The sequence below is a fragment of the Hyperolius riggenbachi genome, chromosome 7, assembly GCF_040937935.1.
Source record: "Hyperolius riggenbachi isolate aHypRig1 chromosome 7, aHypRig1.pri, whole genome shotgun sequence".
In the NCBI taxonomy this organism is placed as follows: Eukaryota; Metazoa; Chordata; class Amphibia; order Anura; family Hyperoliidae; genus Hyperolius; species Hyperolius riggenbachi.
The window spans coordinates 185716846-185734813 of record NC_090652.1 but is presented as its reverse complement, the minus strand read 5'-3'; the positions used below and the strand labels follow the sequence as shown (position 1 = coordinate 185734813).

General features: G+C 43.6%; 1 protein-coding gene across 1 annotated transcript; it reads right to left on the bottom strand.

The window, feature by feature from the left end:
• Positions 1-13476: 13476 nt before the first annotated feature.
• LOC137525731 (Y-box-binding protein 1-like) lies at positions 13477-15601 on the bottom strand. The gene has a single exon (XM_068246915.1). The coding sequence runs from the start codon at positions 15596-15598 to the stop codon at positions 14588-14590; it is 1011 nt and encodes a 336-aa protein (XP_068103016.1). The 5' UTR covers positions 15599-15601; the 3' UTR covers positions 13477-14587.
• Positions 15602-17968: the final 2367 nt, after the last annotated feature.

Genomic DNA, 17968 nt, shown 5'->3' with positions numbered 1-17968 from the left:
TCTCCCACTGGCTGCTCTGTAAGTTTGGCACTCTGACTGCACAGGCACGGTCCCATTCACACTCCCTTCTCAAGTATGCCCCCATTCCATCCTGGTCCTTTCACCCACACTGTGGCCCCCAGTTCTGGTCCTCCCATCCCCCTAAAGCAGGGGTGGGAGAGGGGTCATTTGGTTACCTGTACTGAGAGAATGCTGTCATCTGGCTACTCATACTGCTTCCCAAGACCCTCTTCTTCCTTCCCTGTGTGTACAAGCACAACTGTACTGGGTGTGTGCAAGTACATGCCCAATAACACAAGCAGCTTGTGCAAAGAGGAAAAGGCCATACACAAGTGGCTTTGTGCTACTGGGCATGTACTGGGCATGTACAAACCATGCTCGAAGATGACCAGTACAATTGGGCTTGTACAAAGAGGAAAGTGCAGCCTCGAGGAAGAAGAAGGTTCTGAGCAGCAGTGGCGGGGTCTGAATATGCTCAGGGGGTCCCAGCACTGGAACAGCGGGCCCCAGGAGGATCTACTATGATAAATATCTAATTTTTATGTTGCTTCAGGTTCACTTTAAGGCTATATGTTTGAGGGAAAAGTGTATGTAAGTTGAGGGATGGGGTTAGTTGAGATGTTGTTGGTCAGATTGGTCAGGGGGCGGATGGTGACAGTGGGCCTTGGGCGGTAAAAAGTAGAAATCCGGCCCTGATTAAGGGGGGATTCTGCCTATTTATGTGAAATGCTGTCTATTTATGTGCCTCATGACTGCTGAATTTGTCTTGTTGGGAGCCTTATGATTTGTTGGGGGCCTCAAGATTGCTGAATTTGTCTTGTTGGGGGCCTCATGATTTGTTGGGGGCCTCATGATTGCTGAATTTCTTGTTGGGGGCCTCATGATTTGTTGGGGGTCACATGATTGCTAAGTGCGAGACTATGGGAAAAGCTGAATCCTTATCATATGAGACAATAGCATTAAACCTACTTTTTTAGCTTTTTAAAACAGAAAATAAAACTGGGAGGTTCTAAAAAAATTGAATACATTTTTCAGGAGTAGGATGGATGAAATTGTTTATCTTCACAGTTTATTTTCAACTTGGATTTTCCAATAATGTTCATGTATGAGTTAAAACGTTTGTACAGTATTTAGTTTAAATTGCGGTTGCCACTTTGCGATAGATAAGTGACTTTTGGGTTGCAGTTTGTGCACTCGGCCTCCAAAAGGTTCGCCACCACTGTCATAATCTAATGTCCCACCATTGCTAGGTTCATCTAAATTTGTTTCCACCCGGCCTTTAACACACCTATATTCTGGTCCATGGCCCACCCATTTTTCGGTGCGGCACGATAAGCACGCCGCACAACGTGATCCTCATATTTTTGGCATGCTAGCTGCAGTGTGCTGAATTCTTCTGCCTACAGTATGTACAGTATACGCTGTTCTCTAGTTGCTGCACTGTGTGCTGATTTACCTCCAGTGTGTACAGTGTAAGGTGTTACTCTGTGCCTTTACTGATTGTAAACCAGCTATATTGTATGCTGATCCCTGCTACTTTCAGTATGTACAGTATTAGCTGTAAAGCCTGGTACACACATACAATTTTGATTAGCCAATTTTAGCTCTGTTCATAAAATTCATTGTCTGTTGGCCCACTTACTGCACGGGGGTGGTAAAATTGGGGGTCAGTAATTGACCAATCAAAATTGTATGTGCGTATACATCTTTGATCTATGCCTATACTGATTGTAAATTATCCAAATAAAGGACAGGGGGCTCCATCCAATATTTCGATGGGCGGGCCCGTTATCTGTAGCTTACACCACTGCTAAGTTCATGCACATTTGGCCCCACCCATGGCCACGCCCACTCACCGCATGGCCACGCCCATTTTTGCCACGGCGCGCGTTGCATATAACTCCCCGCCTGGTGCCCACAGGTGCCCCCGATCTCCAAGGACCCTAGAAACGCCCCTGCTAATTACCCATCAATCATCCATCAATCACCCCCTATCACCACCTGTCACTGTTACCCATTAGATCAGACCCTAATCTGCCCCTTGCGGGCACCCAATCACCCGCCTACACGCTCAGATTGCCCTCAGACCCCCCCCTTATCAATTCGCCAGTGCAATATTTACATCTGTTCTTCCCTGTAATAACCCACTGATTACCTGTCAATCACCTGCCAATCACCTATCAATCACCCATCAATCACCCCCTGTCACTGCCACCCATCAATCAGCCCCTGTCACTGCCACCCATCAATCAGCCCCTAACCTGCCCCTTGCGGGCAATCTGATCACTCACCCACACCAATAGATCGCCCGCAGATCCGACGTCCGATCACCTCCCAAGTGCAGTGTTTACATCTGTTCTCTACCCCAAACACCCACTAATTACCCATCAATCACCCCCTATCACCACCTGTCACTGTTACCCATCAGATCAGACCCTAATCTGCCCCTTGCGGGCACCCAATCACCCGCCTACACACTCAAGATTGCCCTCAGACCCCCCCTTATCAATTCGCCAGTGCAATATTTACATCTGTTCTTCCATGTAATAACCCACTGATTACCTGTCAATCACCTGTCAATCACCTATCAATCACCCATCAATCACCCCCTGTCACTGCTACCCATCAATCAGCCCCTAACCTGCCCCTTGCAGGCAATCTGATCACCCACCCACACCAATAGATCGCCCGCAGATCCGACGTCAGATCACCTCCCAAGTGCAGTGTTTACATCTGTTCTCTACCCTAAACACCCACTAATTACCCATCAATCACCCCCTGTCACTGCTACCTATCAGATTAGACCCCTATCTGCCCCTAAGGCACTCAATCGCCCGCCCACACCCTCAGAACACCCTCAGACCCCAGCCCTGATCACCTCGCCACTGCATTGCTTGCATCTATTCCCCTCTCTAATCACACCTTGAGACACCCATCAATCACCTCCTGTCACCCCCTAGCACACCTACCCATCAGATCAGGCCCTAATTTGCCCGGTGTGGGCTCCTGATCACTCGGCCAAACCCTCAGATCCCCCTCAGACCCCCTTCCGATCACCTCCCCAGTGCATTGATTGCATCTATTTTCCCCTCTAACCACCCCCTGAGACCAGGGCCGGGCCGAGGCATAGGCTGGAGAGGCTCCAGCCTCAGGGAGCAGTGTAGGAGGGGGCGCACAATTCATTTAGCTGTCATTCCTAATTGTGTTTGAAGCAGAAAGAAATAAGAAAAGGAGATACATGGAAGTGACTAAAAGCCAGATAACTAGAGATTAAGGTGTTGGGGGCCCTGGGGTGCCTCTTAGTCTAATAGCAATCAGTGTGAGATGGCTGGGGTGGAGGGATGAAGGGGCGCACTTTGGTGTCTCAGCCTTGGGTGCTGGAGGGCCTTGTCCCGGCTCTGCCTGAGACACCCATCAATCACCTCCTGTCACCCCCCTAGCACTCCTATCCATCAGATCAGGCCCAATACAACCTGTCATCTAAAAGGCCACCCTGCTTATGACCGGTTCCACAAAATTCACCCCCTCATAGACCACCTGTCATCAAAATTTGCAGATGCTTATACCCCTTAACAGTCATTTGGAGACATTTGGTTTCCAGACTACTCACGGTTTTAGGCCCGTAAAATGCCAGGGCGGTATAGGAACCCCACAAGTGACCCCATTTTAGAAAAAAAGACACCCCAAGGTATTCTTTTAGGTGTATGACGAGTTCATAGAATTTATTTTTTGTCAAAAGTTAGCGGAAATTGATTTTTATTGTTTTTTTTTTCACAAAGTGTCATTTTTCACTAACTTGTGACAAAAAATAAAATCTTCTATGAACTCGCCATACACCTAACGGAATACCTTGGGGTGTCTTCTTTCTAAAATGGGGTCACTTGTGGGGTTCCTATACTGCCCTGGCATTTTAGGGGCCCTAAACCGTGAGGAGTAGTCTAGAAAACAAATGCCTCAAAATGACCTGTGAATAGGACGTTGGGCCCCTTAGCGCACCTAGGCTGCAAAAAAGTGTCACACATGTGGTACCGCCGTACTCAGGAAAAGTGTGTATTAATGTGTTTTGTGGTGTATTTTTACACATACCCATGCTGGGTGGGAGAAATTTCTCTGTAAATGGACAATTGTGTGTAAAAAAAAAAAAAACAATTGTCATTTACAGAGATATTTCTCCCACCCAGCATGGGTATGTGTAAAAACACACCCCAAAACATATATATGTTTATACTACTTCTCCTGAGTACGGCGGTACCACATGTGTGGCACTTTTTTACACCCTAAGTACGCTAAGGGGCCCAAAGTCCAATGAGTACCTTTAGGATTTCACAGGTCATTTTGCGACATTTGGTTTCAAGACTACTCCTCACGGTTTAGGGCCCCTAAAATGCCAGTGCAGTATAGGAACCCCACAAATGACCCCATTCTAATCAGAATCAATTTATTTTCGCCAAGTAAGTTTGTAACTACAAGGAATTTGTCTTGGCAGTTGCTTAACAAACACAAACAAAAACAATACAAGGACAGACAGTGTGAATATTACAAGTTAAGGACGTTATAAGTATAGTGGCAGTAAGCAATGTGAGAATTGTTCATGTTTAGTTCTGTGCTGATTACTTTCAGTCCTAGCAGCTCTAACGTGGTTCAGCATTAAGTATGGCTACCGCTTGAGGAAAAAAACTGTTCCTGTGTCTAAAGGTTTTGGTAGCGATTGACCGGAATCTTACTCCTGAAGGCATGCTCTGGAAGATGGAGTGAGCTGGGTGAGAGGGGTCAGAGGCAATTTTGGTTGCTCTCTTTCTGCACCTGCTAGTGTAAAGATCCTGCAGGGAAGGTAAGCTACAGCCAATGATCCTTTCCGCTGATCGGATGATGCGCTGCATCCTCCCCTTTTCTAATGCTGAGCAGGAGCCGAACCATACAGTCATAGATGATGTTATGGTGGATTCGATGAATGCAGTGTAGAACTGCACCATTAGATTTTGAGGTAGGCCAAACTTTTTCAGCTGCCGTAGATGGTACATTCTCTGTTGTGCTTTCTTGACAATAGTGGCAGTGTTGTTGTCCCATTTTAAGTCGTTTGAGATCGTGGACCCAAGAAACTTGAATCACTCTACTTGGGTTATTGTGGATCCATTTATGGTTAAGGGGAGGTGCTGGGGGGAGATCTCCTAAAGTCTATTATCATCTCCATAGTTTTGAGAGCATTTAGTTCCAAGTTGTTGCTGCTGCACTAGGAGGAAAGCTGTCCCACCACATACCTGTATGCATACTCATCCCCGTTTTGAATGAGACCAACAACTGTTGTGTCGTCTGCAAACTTCAGAACCTTAACAGATGGATCTGTGGAGGTGCAGTCATTGGTGTAAAGTGAGTACAGCAGTGGGGAAAGCACACAGCCCTGGGGTGCACCAGTACTGACTGTCAGAGAGCTTGATGTGAGTTTACCAAGTCTAACATGCTGTCTTCTGTCGGTTAAGAAGTCGGTTATCCATTTGCAGATGGGTTCAGGTATGTGTAGCTGGGAGAGCTTGCTGTGCAGCAGTGAGGAAATTATGGTATTAAATGCAGAGCTGTAATCTATGAATAAGATCCTGGTGTAGGTTCTTGGGGTGTCTAAATGCTGTAGTACATAATGCATACACATGTTCACGGCATCGTCTGTGGATCTGTTAGGCCTGTAGGCAAATTGCAAAGAGTCCAGCAGGGGATCTGTGATGGATTTCAGATAATTCATTATCAGTTTTTCAAATGCTTTCATGACCAGTGATGTCAGGGCAACAGGCCTGTAATCATTTAAACATGTAGGTTTTTTTTTTTTTAATTGGTACAATAGTTGAGCTTTTAAAGCACTCAGGAACAATTGAGAGTTCTAGAGATGCTTTGAATATGTCTGTAAATACAGGCGCTAATTGGTCGGCACAGAGATTCAAGCATTTTGCAGACACAGCGTCTAGTCCCATTGCTTTCCTGGTGTTTTGTTTTTTTAAAGAGTCTATTTACATCTGATTGGCATATTGTTAGAGCATGCACATCTGGGGACAGGTTAGCAGATTGTGTCTGGTCTGCTGTGTTGTGTACATACTGAGGCACTGCAGGGGGTGGAGATGATGGCTGGTTGGAGGAATGCTCAGTTTGCCTGTGGCAGAGATGCAAATTGACTTGTTGTGTTTGGCTTTTGTTGGTAGTGTCAAACCTGCAATACAATGTATTCAGTTCATTTGCAAGCTGCAGGTTATGTAGTGAGGGGGGAGGAGATCCTGTAGCTGGTAATTTCATGTAGAGATTTCCATAATGTGGATGAGTCGGCGTTAGAGAATTTTTCCTCAAGTTTTTGAGAGTAATCTTTTTTTGCGTCGGTGATGGCTCTCTGCAGTTTGTATTTCGCAGCTTTGTAGAGGACTTTATCGCCTGTACGATATGCCCTTTCTTTATCGAGGCGCAGCTTCCTAAGATGTGATGTAAACCAGGGTTTATCGTTATTGTACCTGGTGCACTTTTTTGTGGGGATGCAGGACTCTTCACAAAAGGTAATATATGATGTCACAGCATCAGTGTATTCATTTAGGTCACTGGTGGATTCTTTAAATAAATTCCAGTCAGTTAAATCAAAGCAGCTCTGCAGTTTTTCTACAGCTTCACTAGTCCATTTCTTAACTGTAGTCACTACAGGTTTGGCAGTTTTTAGTCTTTGGATGTATGTTGGGATAAGCTGTACAACAGCATGATCAGAGTTCCCCAAAGCTGCCCTGCTGACAGAGTGATACGAGTCCTTAGTCGTAGTGTAACAGTGATCGAGTGTCTTACCTTCTCTAGTTGCGCTTGTGATGTGTTTCCTGTATTTGGGGAGTTCTTTGGAAAGGTTAGCACTGTTGAAATCCCCTAGTATGATAAAAAAAAAGAATCTGGGTACTCCCATTCCACCTCAGTGATTTGATCTGCGAGATCTTGGAGCGCAGGCTGCATACATGTTTGTGGAGGGATGTACACAGCAGCCAAAATAAATGAAGAAAACTCACAGGGTGAATAGTAGGGTCTGCAGTTTATGAAGAGTGTTTCCAGCCCAGCCGAGCATGTCCTCTTAATAACTGTAACATCCGTGCACCATCTATCATTAATATAGAAGCAGAGTCCTCCACCTTTGGTTTTGCCAGAAGTAAGTGGGTCCCGGTCAGATCTGTAGAGTGTAAATCCATTAATCGGCAGAGCGTTGTCTGGAATAAGCTCAGATAGCCAAGTTTCTGTGAAGCAAATAGCCGCAGAGAGATAAAAGTCCTTCTTTGTTCTGATCAGTAGTTAAAGCTCATCTAGTTTGTTGCATATGGACCTGACATTAGAGAGTATGATTCCAGGTAGTGGAGAGCGCAGTCCTCTGCGTCGAAAGCGAGTCTGGATCCCGGAGCGCTTGCCTCTTCTAGAAAGAAGACACCCAAAGGTATTCCGTTAGGAGTATGGTGAGTTCATAGAAGATTTTTGCTTGGAAGAACAAAGAGAAATCGAGAGCCCAATATGGTGTAGTATTGTTAAGTTGGTTGTGGTTTAAAGCAAACTATTAAGATATACTCACAAACATGGGTTACCCATAGGCAACCACTTCAAATGCAGGTGGGGAGTATTAGAACCTGACCCCACTCAGGTTATTAAGATGTCGCTCTCTGTAGATAGGAAACGGGGTAGCACCCCTCCACCGAGGGTGGAATCAAGATTTCAGCAAGGCTTGGTGCACAGAGGCGCCAGAGCAGAACAAAAATGTTCAAAAACCGTCTAAAAGAGGGGGATGTTCAGGTGGACTTACCTCCCTCAAAAATATAGAACTCAATTGAGTCACAATATATCAATACAAAAAACCGTTTTATTTAACTCCACTTAGTGCAACGCGTTTCGCAGGTGTGGTCCTGCTTCATCAGGCAAACAGGAGTATAACTATAAAACAAACAGAAATATATACAAACATAATGACCCATAGAAATAGCTTAAAGTAAAAGGCGCAGTATAAAAACATGAGAAGACACGGTTAAATTGTAACATTTTTGTTCACAGTGTAGTAAAACTCGCTCTATGTCTAAAAATCGCATCTAATTAATCATAAAATATCCACAAGAATCCAAAATGTAAACAAAAGTTAGTAAATCTCCATAATTGTCCATTGATATGTTAAAGTTCATCAGCTTCTAGATTAAAGGATAGTCAGTTTAGTGAGTATAACATATAGTACTATTTTATGGCCCTAGAGCTAACTTGCAAGACAAATTGCTAACAGTCTATATTGATATAAAAAAATAAAATTAAAATTTCAACACCTCAGCAAGAGTGACTTACCTCACTGGGTCTAGATGCAGAAGTGAGCACCTCTGTGTAGATGTATGAGGAGGCTCTGCTTATATAGGGAGTGTAGTTGCACTAATTGATCCTAATGAACCAATCAAAAACTGCCATGTCAGCAAGGTGTGTCAATAGAGGCACACCTGGAAGTGGTCATGAGGCAGGAATGCATACATGGACATTAAGGAAGCATGGTAGCCTAGTGGCTAGCACTCTCGCCCTTCAAGTGCTGGGTCCCTGGTTCTATTCCCAGCCAAGTTAAAATCCAGTATTAGTTGTTAAAAATGTTAAAATAAATATCATATTACACTGGAAGAGTATATACATTAACACCATTTTTTTGTGGTGATCAGGTAACAGTGTCACCATCTAGTGGTGAAAGTATATATGATTGCCCAGGTTATGTGCAAATAGCAATGCTGGAAAAATTGTAATAAGTGCTCTGAATTTGATAAAAACAACATAGGAATCAAACACAAGTTAACATAGCAATTATAAAAAATATATATAAAAAACAAAACAAAAAAAAAAAAATATATATATATATATATAAAATATTATTAAACAGATTAAATGGGTGGAGTTAAGATCATAAATTTAATAAGTAAAAGAGAGGACCATTAACCCCCTTGGCGGTATGAAAAATCCCGCCAGGGGGCAGCGCAGCAATGTTTTTTTTTTTTTTTTTTTTTTAAATCATGTAGCGAGCCCAGGGCTCGCTACATGATAGCCGCTGCTGAGCGGCATCCCCCCGCCCGCTTCGATCGCCTTCGGCGATCTCCGATCAGGAAATCCCGTTCATAGAACAGGATTTCCTGGAGGGCTTCCCCCGTCGCCATGGCGACGGGGCGGGATGACGTCACCGACGTCACTGACGTCGGGACGTCATTGGGAGTCCCGGGCCACCCCTCGGCGCTGCCTGGCACTGATTGGCCAGGCAGCGCTGGGGTCTGGGGGGGGAGGGGGCCGCGCGCCGCAGCAGATAGCGGCGATCGGGCGGGGGCCGGCGGCGATCAGAGTGCTGGCGCAGCTAGCAAAGTGCTAGCTGCGTCCAGCAAAAAAAAAATTATGAAAATCGGCCCAGCAGGGCCTGAGCGGCACCCTCCGGCGGCTTACCCCGTGTCCAGCACGGGGTTACCGCTAAGGAGGTTAAAATAGTAAAAAAATTGTGAGTACTAAAAATCAGGTTTTTATAGAATTATGTGGGAGGTTGGATCAGAAGATTTTCTCTAGAACCTCATTTAACCCCATGGGTACTAAGGTCTTCAGAATTTGGATCCAGTACATCTCCCTATGCCGCAATGTCTCAAAAGCATTGGTGGTATTGGTGGGTAGGGCTTCTATTAGGGTGATCGTGAACAGGTGGGTGTTTTTTTGGTGATGGGTACCAAAGTGGCGGGACACGCTGTGCAGTGCGTAGTTGTTGATTATATTTCTCTTGTGTTGCCCAATGCGGCTCCTGGTGGTCTGGGTAGTACGTCCGATATATTGTAATTTACACGGGCATGAAATTAGATAGATTACATTCCTTGTTTCACATGTTATAGTCTGTTTTATTGTATACTGGGTATTGGTTATGACTGATTGGAAAGTATCTGTTTGAGTAATGAAGGTGCAAGCCTGGCAACGGGGCTTTTTGCAGGTATAAGATCCTGGGCGTGTGGTAGATTGTCCTGGGGTGGTGGAAGGGGGGTTCTTTAATCTACTTGGGGCCAGTAAATTTCGGAGGTTGGGGGCTCTCCTAAAGGTTAATGTGGGATTCTTGGGAATGGTTTTCCATAGATAAGGGTCCTGTAGCAGTATTTCCCATCTGGAATTGAGTATGGTTCTGATGCTCTTATGTTGGGAGCTGAATTTTGTAATGAATCTTGGAAAGAGGGCAGAGGAGGTGGTTGCATGGGTGGGTTGTGATGTGGATGGTGGGTTGGGGATGGTGGCTCTTTGTTTGGCATCTCTGATTAGTTTACGTGGATATTGACGTTCTCTGAATTTTTCTGTAAGTGTTTTTGATTGTTCGTTGTAATCTTTCCTGTCTGTGCAGTTGCGAAATATTCGTCTGTATTGGCTATATGGAGTGTTGGTGGTCCAGGGGCGGTGATGATGACTGTCAAAATGAATGTAATTATTAGCATCGACTTTCTTGAAGTGTGTTTTGGTCTTGATAATATTTGAATCGATAAACAGGATGAGATTGAGGTATTCTATGGAAGTGTGACTGTATTGGGAGGTAAATTGTAGTCCCGCTGGGTTTATATTCAAAAATTCTACAAAATGTGTTATGAGTGATGGATCGCCTTGCCAAATGAATATCAGGTCATCAATGTATCGACGGTAGAAAATTATATTGGAAGAGAAGGGGTTGTTATGGGTGAATTTTAAATGCTCTAAATAGCCCATTGCTAAGTTGGCATAGGAGGGTGCGAAAAAACTTCCCATAGCTGTACCTGTTTGTTGATGATAAAATCTATCTGAAAAAGCAAAAGTATTATGTTTCAATATGAACTCAGCACAACCAATCAAAAAGGCTTGTTGTGCAGTTGGCATGTTGGGGTTGTTCCTTAAAAAGAATTCTAGTGCTGTAAGTCCAAAGGGGTGCGGTATATTGGTATATAAGGAGGTCACATCGCAAGTCAACCACCTCCTCTGCCCTCTTTCCAAGATTCATTACAAAATTCAGCTCCCAACATAAGAGCATCAGAACCATACTCAATTCCAGATGGGAAATACTGCTACAGGACCCTTATCTAGGGAAAACCATTCCCAAGAATCCCACATTAACCTTTAGGAGAGCCCCCAACCTCCGAAATTTACTGGCCCCAAGTAGATTAAAGAACCCCCCTTCCACCACCCCAGGACAATCTACCACACGCCCAGGATCTTATACCTGCAAAAAGCCCCGTTGCCAGGCTTGCACCTTCATTACTCAAACAGATACTTTCCAATCAGTCATAACCAATACCCAGTATACAATAAAACAGACTATAACATGTGAAACAAGGAATGTAATCTATCTAATTTCATGCCCGTGTAAATTACAATATATCGGACGTACTACCCAGACCACCAGGAGCCGCATTGGGCAACACAAGAGAAATATAATCAACAACTACGCACTGCACAGCGTGTCCCGCCACTTTGGTACCCATCACCAAAAAAACACCCACCTGTTCACGATCACCCTAATAGAAGCCCTACCCACCAATACCACCAATGCTTTTGAGACATTGCGGCATAGGGAGATGTACTGGATCCAAATTCTGAAGACCTTAGTACCCATGGGGTTAAATGAGGTTCTTGAGAAAATCTTCTGATCCAACCTCCCACATAATTCTATAAAAACCTGATTTTTAGTACTCACAATTTTTTTACTATTTTAATGGTCCTCTCTTTTACTTATTAAATTTATGATCTTAACTCCACCCATTTAATCTGTTTAATAATATTTTATATATATATATATATTTTTCGTCCAACCCTCCAGGACAGTGACATTGAGATTTGGGCTCCGCCCCCCAGAAACAGGAAACACCCAGCGTGAGCTCTATAAATCTGTTCCCAGGTATCCACACCTCAGTTGTGTGTTTCCTTCCCTGGGAACATGAGCTCTGTAAAGGGAGCTAGCTGGTCAGCAGCCTGGGAGTGCTGAGGCTGGTAATAGTTCCCTGAGGGAGCCTGCTTCACTACCCTGGAGGGTTGGAATATTGTTGCAGCAGAAAGCTCCTTACCTGCTTAAACAGGTTTTTCCCCTCTAGCAGCCACCTGAGCGGCTGTGCGTGCTAGAGGGAGGACAACGCGGAGCAGCCCTGACGGAGGTCCTGGACGCAGCGGTGGGGGAATATCGGCTCTGCACGGAGGAAGGATGGCTTTGCCCCCAGTCTAGCGGTACTTCCGCCGACGAGTGACTTCACTTCCGCATTTTGCGCGGCTGCAAAACAGCGTTGTGTGCGTTCCTTGTGGCACTTAGCGTTTGGCCTTTGCCGAGGATGGACGCACGAAAACTTCAGGATCAAGTAAGCCGGCGGAGATCTTGTGGGGAGCCGCGTTTGATCACGGTCTGACTGGTCGCCGCACTGGTCTGAGGTTTGATTATGCTGCTCAGATGTATTTAGTCAGCATATGAATGACAGTGGCTAGATCAAGGATATTTGCTGAAGCTGTCTTTTTGTGGTGGCACATTGTTGTTTAAAACCAGTTAAACATGGATAACTGCACTGATCTTAAGTTTAATTAATAGATCAGAAAAAGCATGTTAGACTACTTGGTGATTTGATTACTTAAATGGAGCAAGATGTTTGTTACCAGTTTAAGTATTGTAAAAGTCCTGATAGTTCAGAAAAGCATTTGTTCACATGTGACTGATTGGTTTTTGTGCAGCTCAATGTGTTTTGCATAAGTAATTGGTGCATAGCTACCTGAATGAATGTTAACTACATGGTGCATTCATTGTGGGGAGTGAGCTGGTTACTGGGTCAGCTGCATATAATGTTGGATGTTTTCCTTCTAAGTTTGCAGGAGGGATTTATTGGTGCAGTATCACCAAATATATTAAGTTTAAAAAAAAAAAAAAAAAAAAATTTCCTCTCTCTCTCTCCTGCAATACATTTTAGCAGCTGTATGCATCTACATTCTGTCTAGATGAGCTACACTTGAGTTGATATGCATCCTAAATTATCTGTCTGATTGCTGTACTTAAGCTTATTTTACAGATAATGATATTCCTTTTTTTGGTAAACAGCTCACTATATACACAGAGTATATATGAATAAACATCACATCTGTTCAGGAGAGGATTTATGTGATTAATTACAGGCTTTAATGAATTATAGTAATTAATCTCATGGTATTATTCTCTTCATATGTTTTTCAGGAGACTTCGGACTTATCCGATAGCTCTAACAGGTCCAGGAGTTGCCTTGTCTGTAAGGTTGTTTTGCCAACTAGCTGGACAAAAGCATCTTGCCAAGGATGTATTACAAAGTTAATTAATGAAGAGAATACTGCCTCCTGCAAAGAGTTTATGACTACCATGAGGCATGAAATGGTAGAGACATTTAGAGAATTCAGGGAAAATCTGCCTACAGGGTCAGCTCCTGTGGTACCTCTGTAACACCTCTATAATGCTTTAACTGTAAAGAAATCCTCCAGACACCAATCAAGTTCTTTTTAAGAAATATTTGTATTAAATGATATGGATAAAAAAATAGTTTAGTGACAAAACATTCATAAACTTCTTATCTTCAGCCTGTTAGGATCAGGGCTAGTTCAGGAACCATATAAGTAATTCAGTTTATTAGCATTTACTTGCCAGAATTTTCCATACACAGCACTCTGCTATTTGTCACTTCTTCACTGCTGTCTTTTTAAAGTGGATCTGAATTCTTGCATAGGACAGAAGGGAAAGTAGAGAAATGTCTGGTGGTTACCTAGCAACATCCAGGATGAGACAAATATGTTGAATTGATAATTGTGAATGATCACTTAATGTATAAGAAGCACCGCTGTATTCTCTGTATTTTGTCTGCCAGCTGTTGTCACACAATCTCTTCAGACACTGCACTGCAGTCTTCACTCCTTTTCTGTAATCCTGTCACTTGTTGCTCTGTGTCACTCTTGTATGCATTTCTGTCCTGTTGTCTCTGTGTCACTGTAATGTCTCTGTTGTTTTCTGTTATCTCTCTCTGTTACAGGTACATTTTAATATCCTTGTCTTTCTTTCTTATTGCTTACTGTTTCTCTTCTGGCTTATCTCTCCAGTATTGCTGCTCTTTACTGGCCTGTAGCTGTGAGTGGTCTCTCTCCTCTCATGTAATGTCTGCAGCTCTTTTTCTCTTCCTTAGTTCAGTTTCCGGTAAGTGCTTACTTGTCTGTGCCTCTGCCTTGCTCAGACCGTCTCACCAATGGCTGGTCTCTTCCCGTGTCTCTACTCTATTTCCTCACAAATCAAGCGTATTTCTTGCTGCAGTACAGTATAGTATCGTGACACACTTTTTTTCTTGCTGCCTCATCACCTCAGTCTCCATGGCTACTTGACTCCTCCCCCTCACTAGCCTTCAACTGTAAAACTCAACTGTTACTTCCTCCCTGCACATGCCCAGCTTCTCTCTCTTCTTTCCTGCTCATGGGCTCCACCTGACAGCACCTGCAGGTTCCCTTTACAGCAGCACTTTCACAAAAAGTAAATGCATCTGTAACCCTTGGTGTGTGTGTGTCTGTTGCAATGACACACACACAGGGTTACATTCACCCCCTTTTTTTCAAATTGTAGTCCCTACAATTTTTCTTTTAACCAAGTCACAGTGTCTACATATAATCCGAACTGTTCAGGAAGTGGGGAATGTTGAGTATTTTTCCATTTTGACTCGTGGTCTAGTTCTGTTTGTGTAGAGCACCTTTGCTCTCCCTTCTCTGACTTCTCAAACTCTTTGCCTTGAGCTACCTTGACGTTTGTAAGCTGAATGGTTTCCGATGAACACTGTGTCCGTTTAGAACGCTTGAGCCGTTGAGGTTGTAGCATCGGTTGCCAATACAATTCCACTTCCTTTCTTCGAGAAGTATCTGTTCTATGTTGTAATACTTCATCTCCTACTAAGAAGTCGTTAATCATTACTTGCTGACTAGGTCCTGGTATTTCTCTATTTATCCGACTACTTTCACAGTCTTCAGCCTTCTGATGGCCTAAATCTTCTGCTGCTCTACCCTGAGCATGAATAATAGGTTCATCTGGATTCTTACTTTTGTTTCCTTCATTAGTTCCAGCTTCCAGAAAACTTTCAGTATCACTTGTTGTTCTTCCTGGTTGAGGAACAGATGAATCTGGATCACACCTCTGTCTAAATTCTTCATATAAAGTAGGTTGTACAGGGTATTTTGCTCCTCCTTGTTTCTGGCTGTACAAGAAGCTCTTCAAGTGATAATCACCATAGTGTCCCTGAGGCTTATATGGTCTCCAACGTCTTGCATCCTTGCTACCTTGAACTGGAGTTCCACCAGGGCCAGTTAAATTAGCGGCTTCTGTACCTTTCCGTCCTTCCACAACGTCAAATTCAACCAAATCTCCATCTCTTAGACTGCAAAGATAATGCCTGGGGTTGTTCTTCTTCATGGCAGACCAGTGCACAAACACATCTTCTTTGGTGTCATTCCGATTTAAAAATCCGTATCCATTTCGCACATGAAACCATTTGACAATGCCTAGAACTTTGGTTGCGATGACCTTATTTTTTCTCTTTAGCTTATCTTCCTTCCATTTCTCTGAAGCCTTCATCTTTTGTCCTGCCATGCGGACCATCACTGCAGAATTCCTTGATTTTCTCTGAAAACCTCTTCCACAGTCTCTTGCAGTGTGATCACTATGGTGACAGATCCAACATCCTTTTCTGTAATCCTGTCACTTGTTGCTCTGTGTCACTCTTGTATGCATTTCTGTCCTGTTGTCTCTGTGTCACTGTAATGTCTCTGTTGTTTTCTGTTATCTCTCTCTGTTACAGGTACATTTTAATATCCTTGTCTTTCTTTCTTATTGCTTACTGTTTCTCTTCTGGCTTATCTCTCCAGTATTGCTGCTCTTTACTGGCCTGTAGCTGTGAGTGGTCTCTCTCCTCTCATGTAATGTCTGCAGCTCTTTTTCTCTTCCTTAGTTCAGTTTCCGGTAAGTGCTTACTTGTCTGTGCCTCTGCCTTGCTCAGACCGTCTCACCAATGGCTGGTCTCTTCCCGTGTCTCTACTCTATTTCCTCACAAATCAAGCGTATTTCTTGCTGCAGTACAGTATAGTATCGTGACACACTTTTTTTCTTGCTGCCTCATCACCTCAGTCTCCATGGCTACTTGACTCCTCCCCCTCACTAGCCTTCAACTGTAAAACTCAACTGTTACTTCCTCCCTGCACATGCCCAGCTTCTCTCTCTTCTTTCCTGCTCATGGGCTCCACCTGACAGCACCTGCAGGTTCCCTTTACAGCAGCACTTTCACAAAAAGTAAATGCATCTGTAACCCTTGGTGTGTGTGTGTCTGTTGCAATGACACACACACAGGGTTACACCTCCTGTGGCAGTTATTCCCAAGGAGAATCCTAAGCCAAGAAAAGCTCTTGTAAAAACTACAAGACGTTTAATTTCTTCAGATGAAGAAGAAGAAGAGGAAATACAGGATGTTCTTCCTGGAGGACAGGTTAACAGGGAGTTATCACAGGATGATATGTCAGATCAAAGTGATACGGATGAGAAACTTATGTTTTCAAGATTCAGATTTCCGGTGGAAGAGACTGATGAATTAGTGCGGGCTATTCACACTACCTTGAATATTAATCAGACCACTCCCGCTCCTGTGTCCATACATGATAAATTATATTCTGGTATGGATCCCACACCACATTTAAATTTTCCTGTACATCCCTCAACAAAAAACCTAATTAATACGCAATGGAAATACCCAGAGAAAAAACTTTTTATTTCCAGAGGGTTTAGAAAGCGATTCCCCTTTTCAGAAGAAGATGCAAAACTATGGGAAGGTTGTCCCAAGTTAGACGCAGCGTTCAGTCTAATGAATAGGGAGAATGAACTTGCTTTTGAGGATTTGGGTTTCCTTAAAGACCCAGCAGACAAGAAAATTGATTTGTCACTTAAAAAAGCTTATACAGCAGCAGTAACTAACTTTAAGCCTGCTGCAGCCACCACCTGTGTCTCTAGGACCACTTTATTATGGATAGAGAGGGTGGAAGAATTAGTCAAAACTGATGCTCCTAAAAAGGACATTTTAGAAGCTCTGAGTGTTGTTAAGAAATCTAATAATTATGTTACTGATGCTTCAACAGAGTCACTAAGAGTTACAGCAAAGACAACAGCACTAGTTAATAATGCCCGCAGAAATCTGTGGCTCAAGACATGGGACGGTAGCCAATCGTCCAAGTCTAAGGCATGTAATCTACCCTTTACAGGGGATCTGTTATTTGGCCCTCAGCTCCAAGAAGTCTTGGAGAAGACGGCAAGCAGGAAATTATCATTTCCGAAGAAAAAGAAATTCAAGCCGAATAGGCCCTTTTTTCGCCGCAATAACCAGGCGAGAGATAAAGGGGTCCAAAAAAGAAGGACTTGGCCAATTAATAAGGAAGGGCCTAGGAGGACTCCGCTGCATAAGCCAGCGGAGCCCCAAAGCAAGCACCAGTGACGCCAGGCTGAAAGTAGGGGGCAGGTTATCTCGCTTTCATCCAGAGTGGAGAAAGATAACCTCGAATCAATTCATTTTAGACCTAATAAAAGACGGGTACAAGATAAGATTCATAAAAAAGCCCCCGGTGAGATTTGTAAAGACTTTAATGCCGAAAGACAGAGAAGCCAGGATGGCATTACAGGAATTACTAAGAGACATGATGGACAGAAATGTCATAAAAGAGGTACCACCTCAGGAAAGAAACCGAGGGTTCTATTCTCGAATTTTTCTGATCAAAAAGCCAACCGGAAAATTCAGAATGATTCTGAACTTAAAACCACTAAACCCCTTTATTGTATACGAAAAGTTCAGAATGGAAACTGTGTATACGATGAGGAACTTACTGAATGCAGACGTGTTTATGGTGAACATAGATCTGACAGACGCTTATTGGCACATCCCAATCAGAAGGGAGTCTCAAAAGTACCTAAGATTCAGTGTAC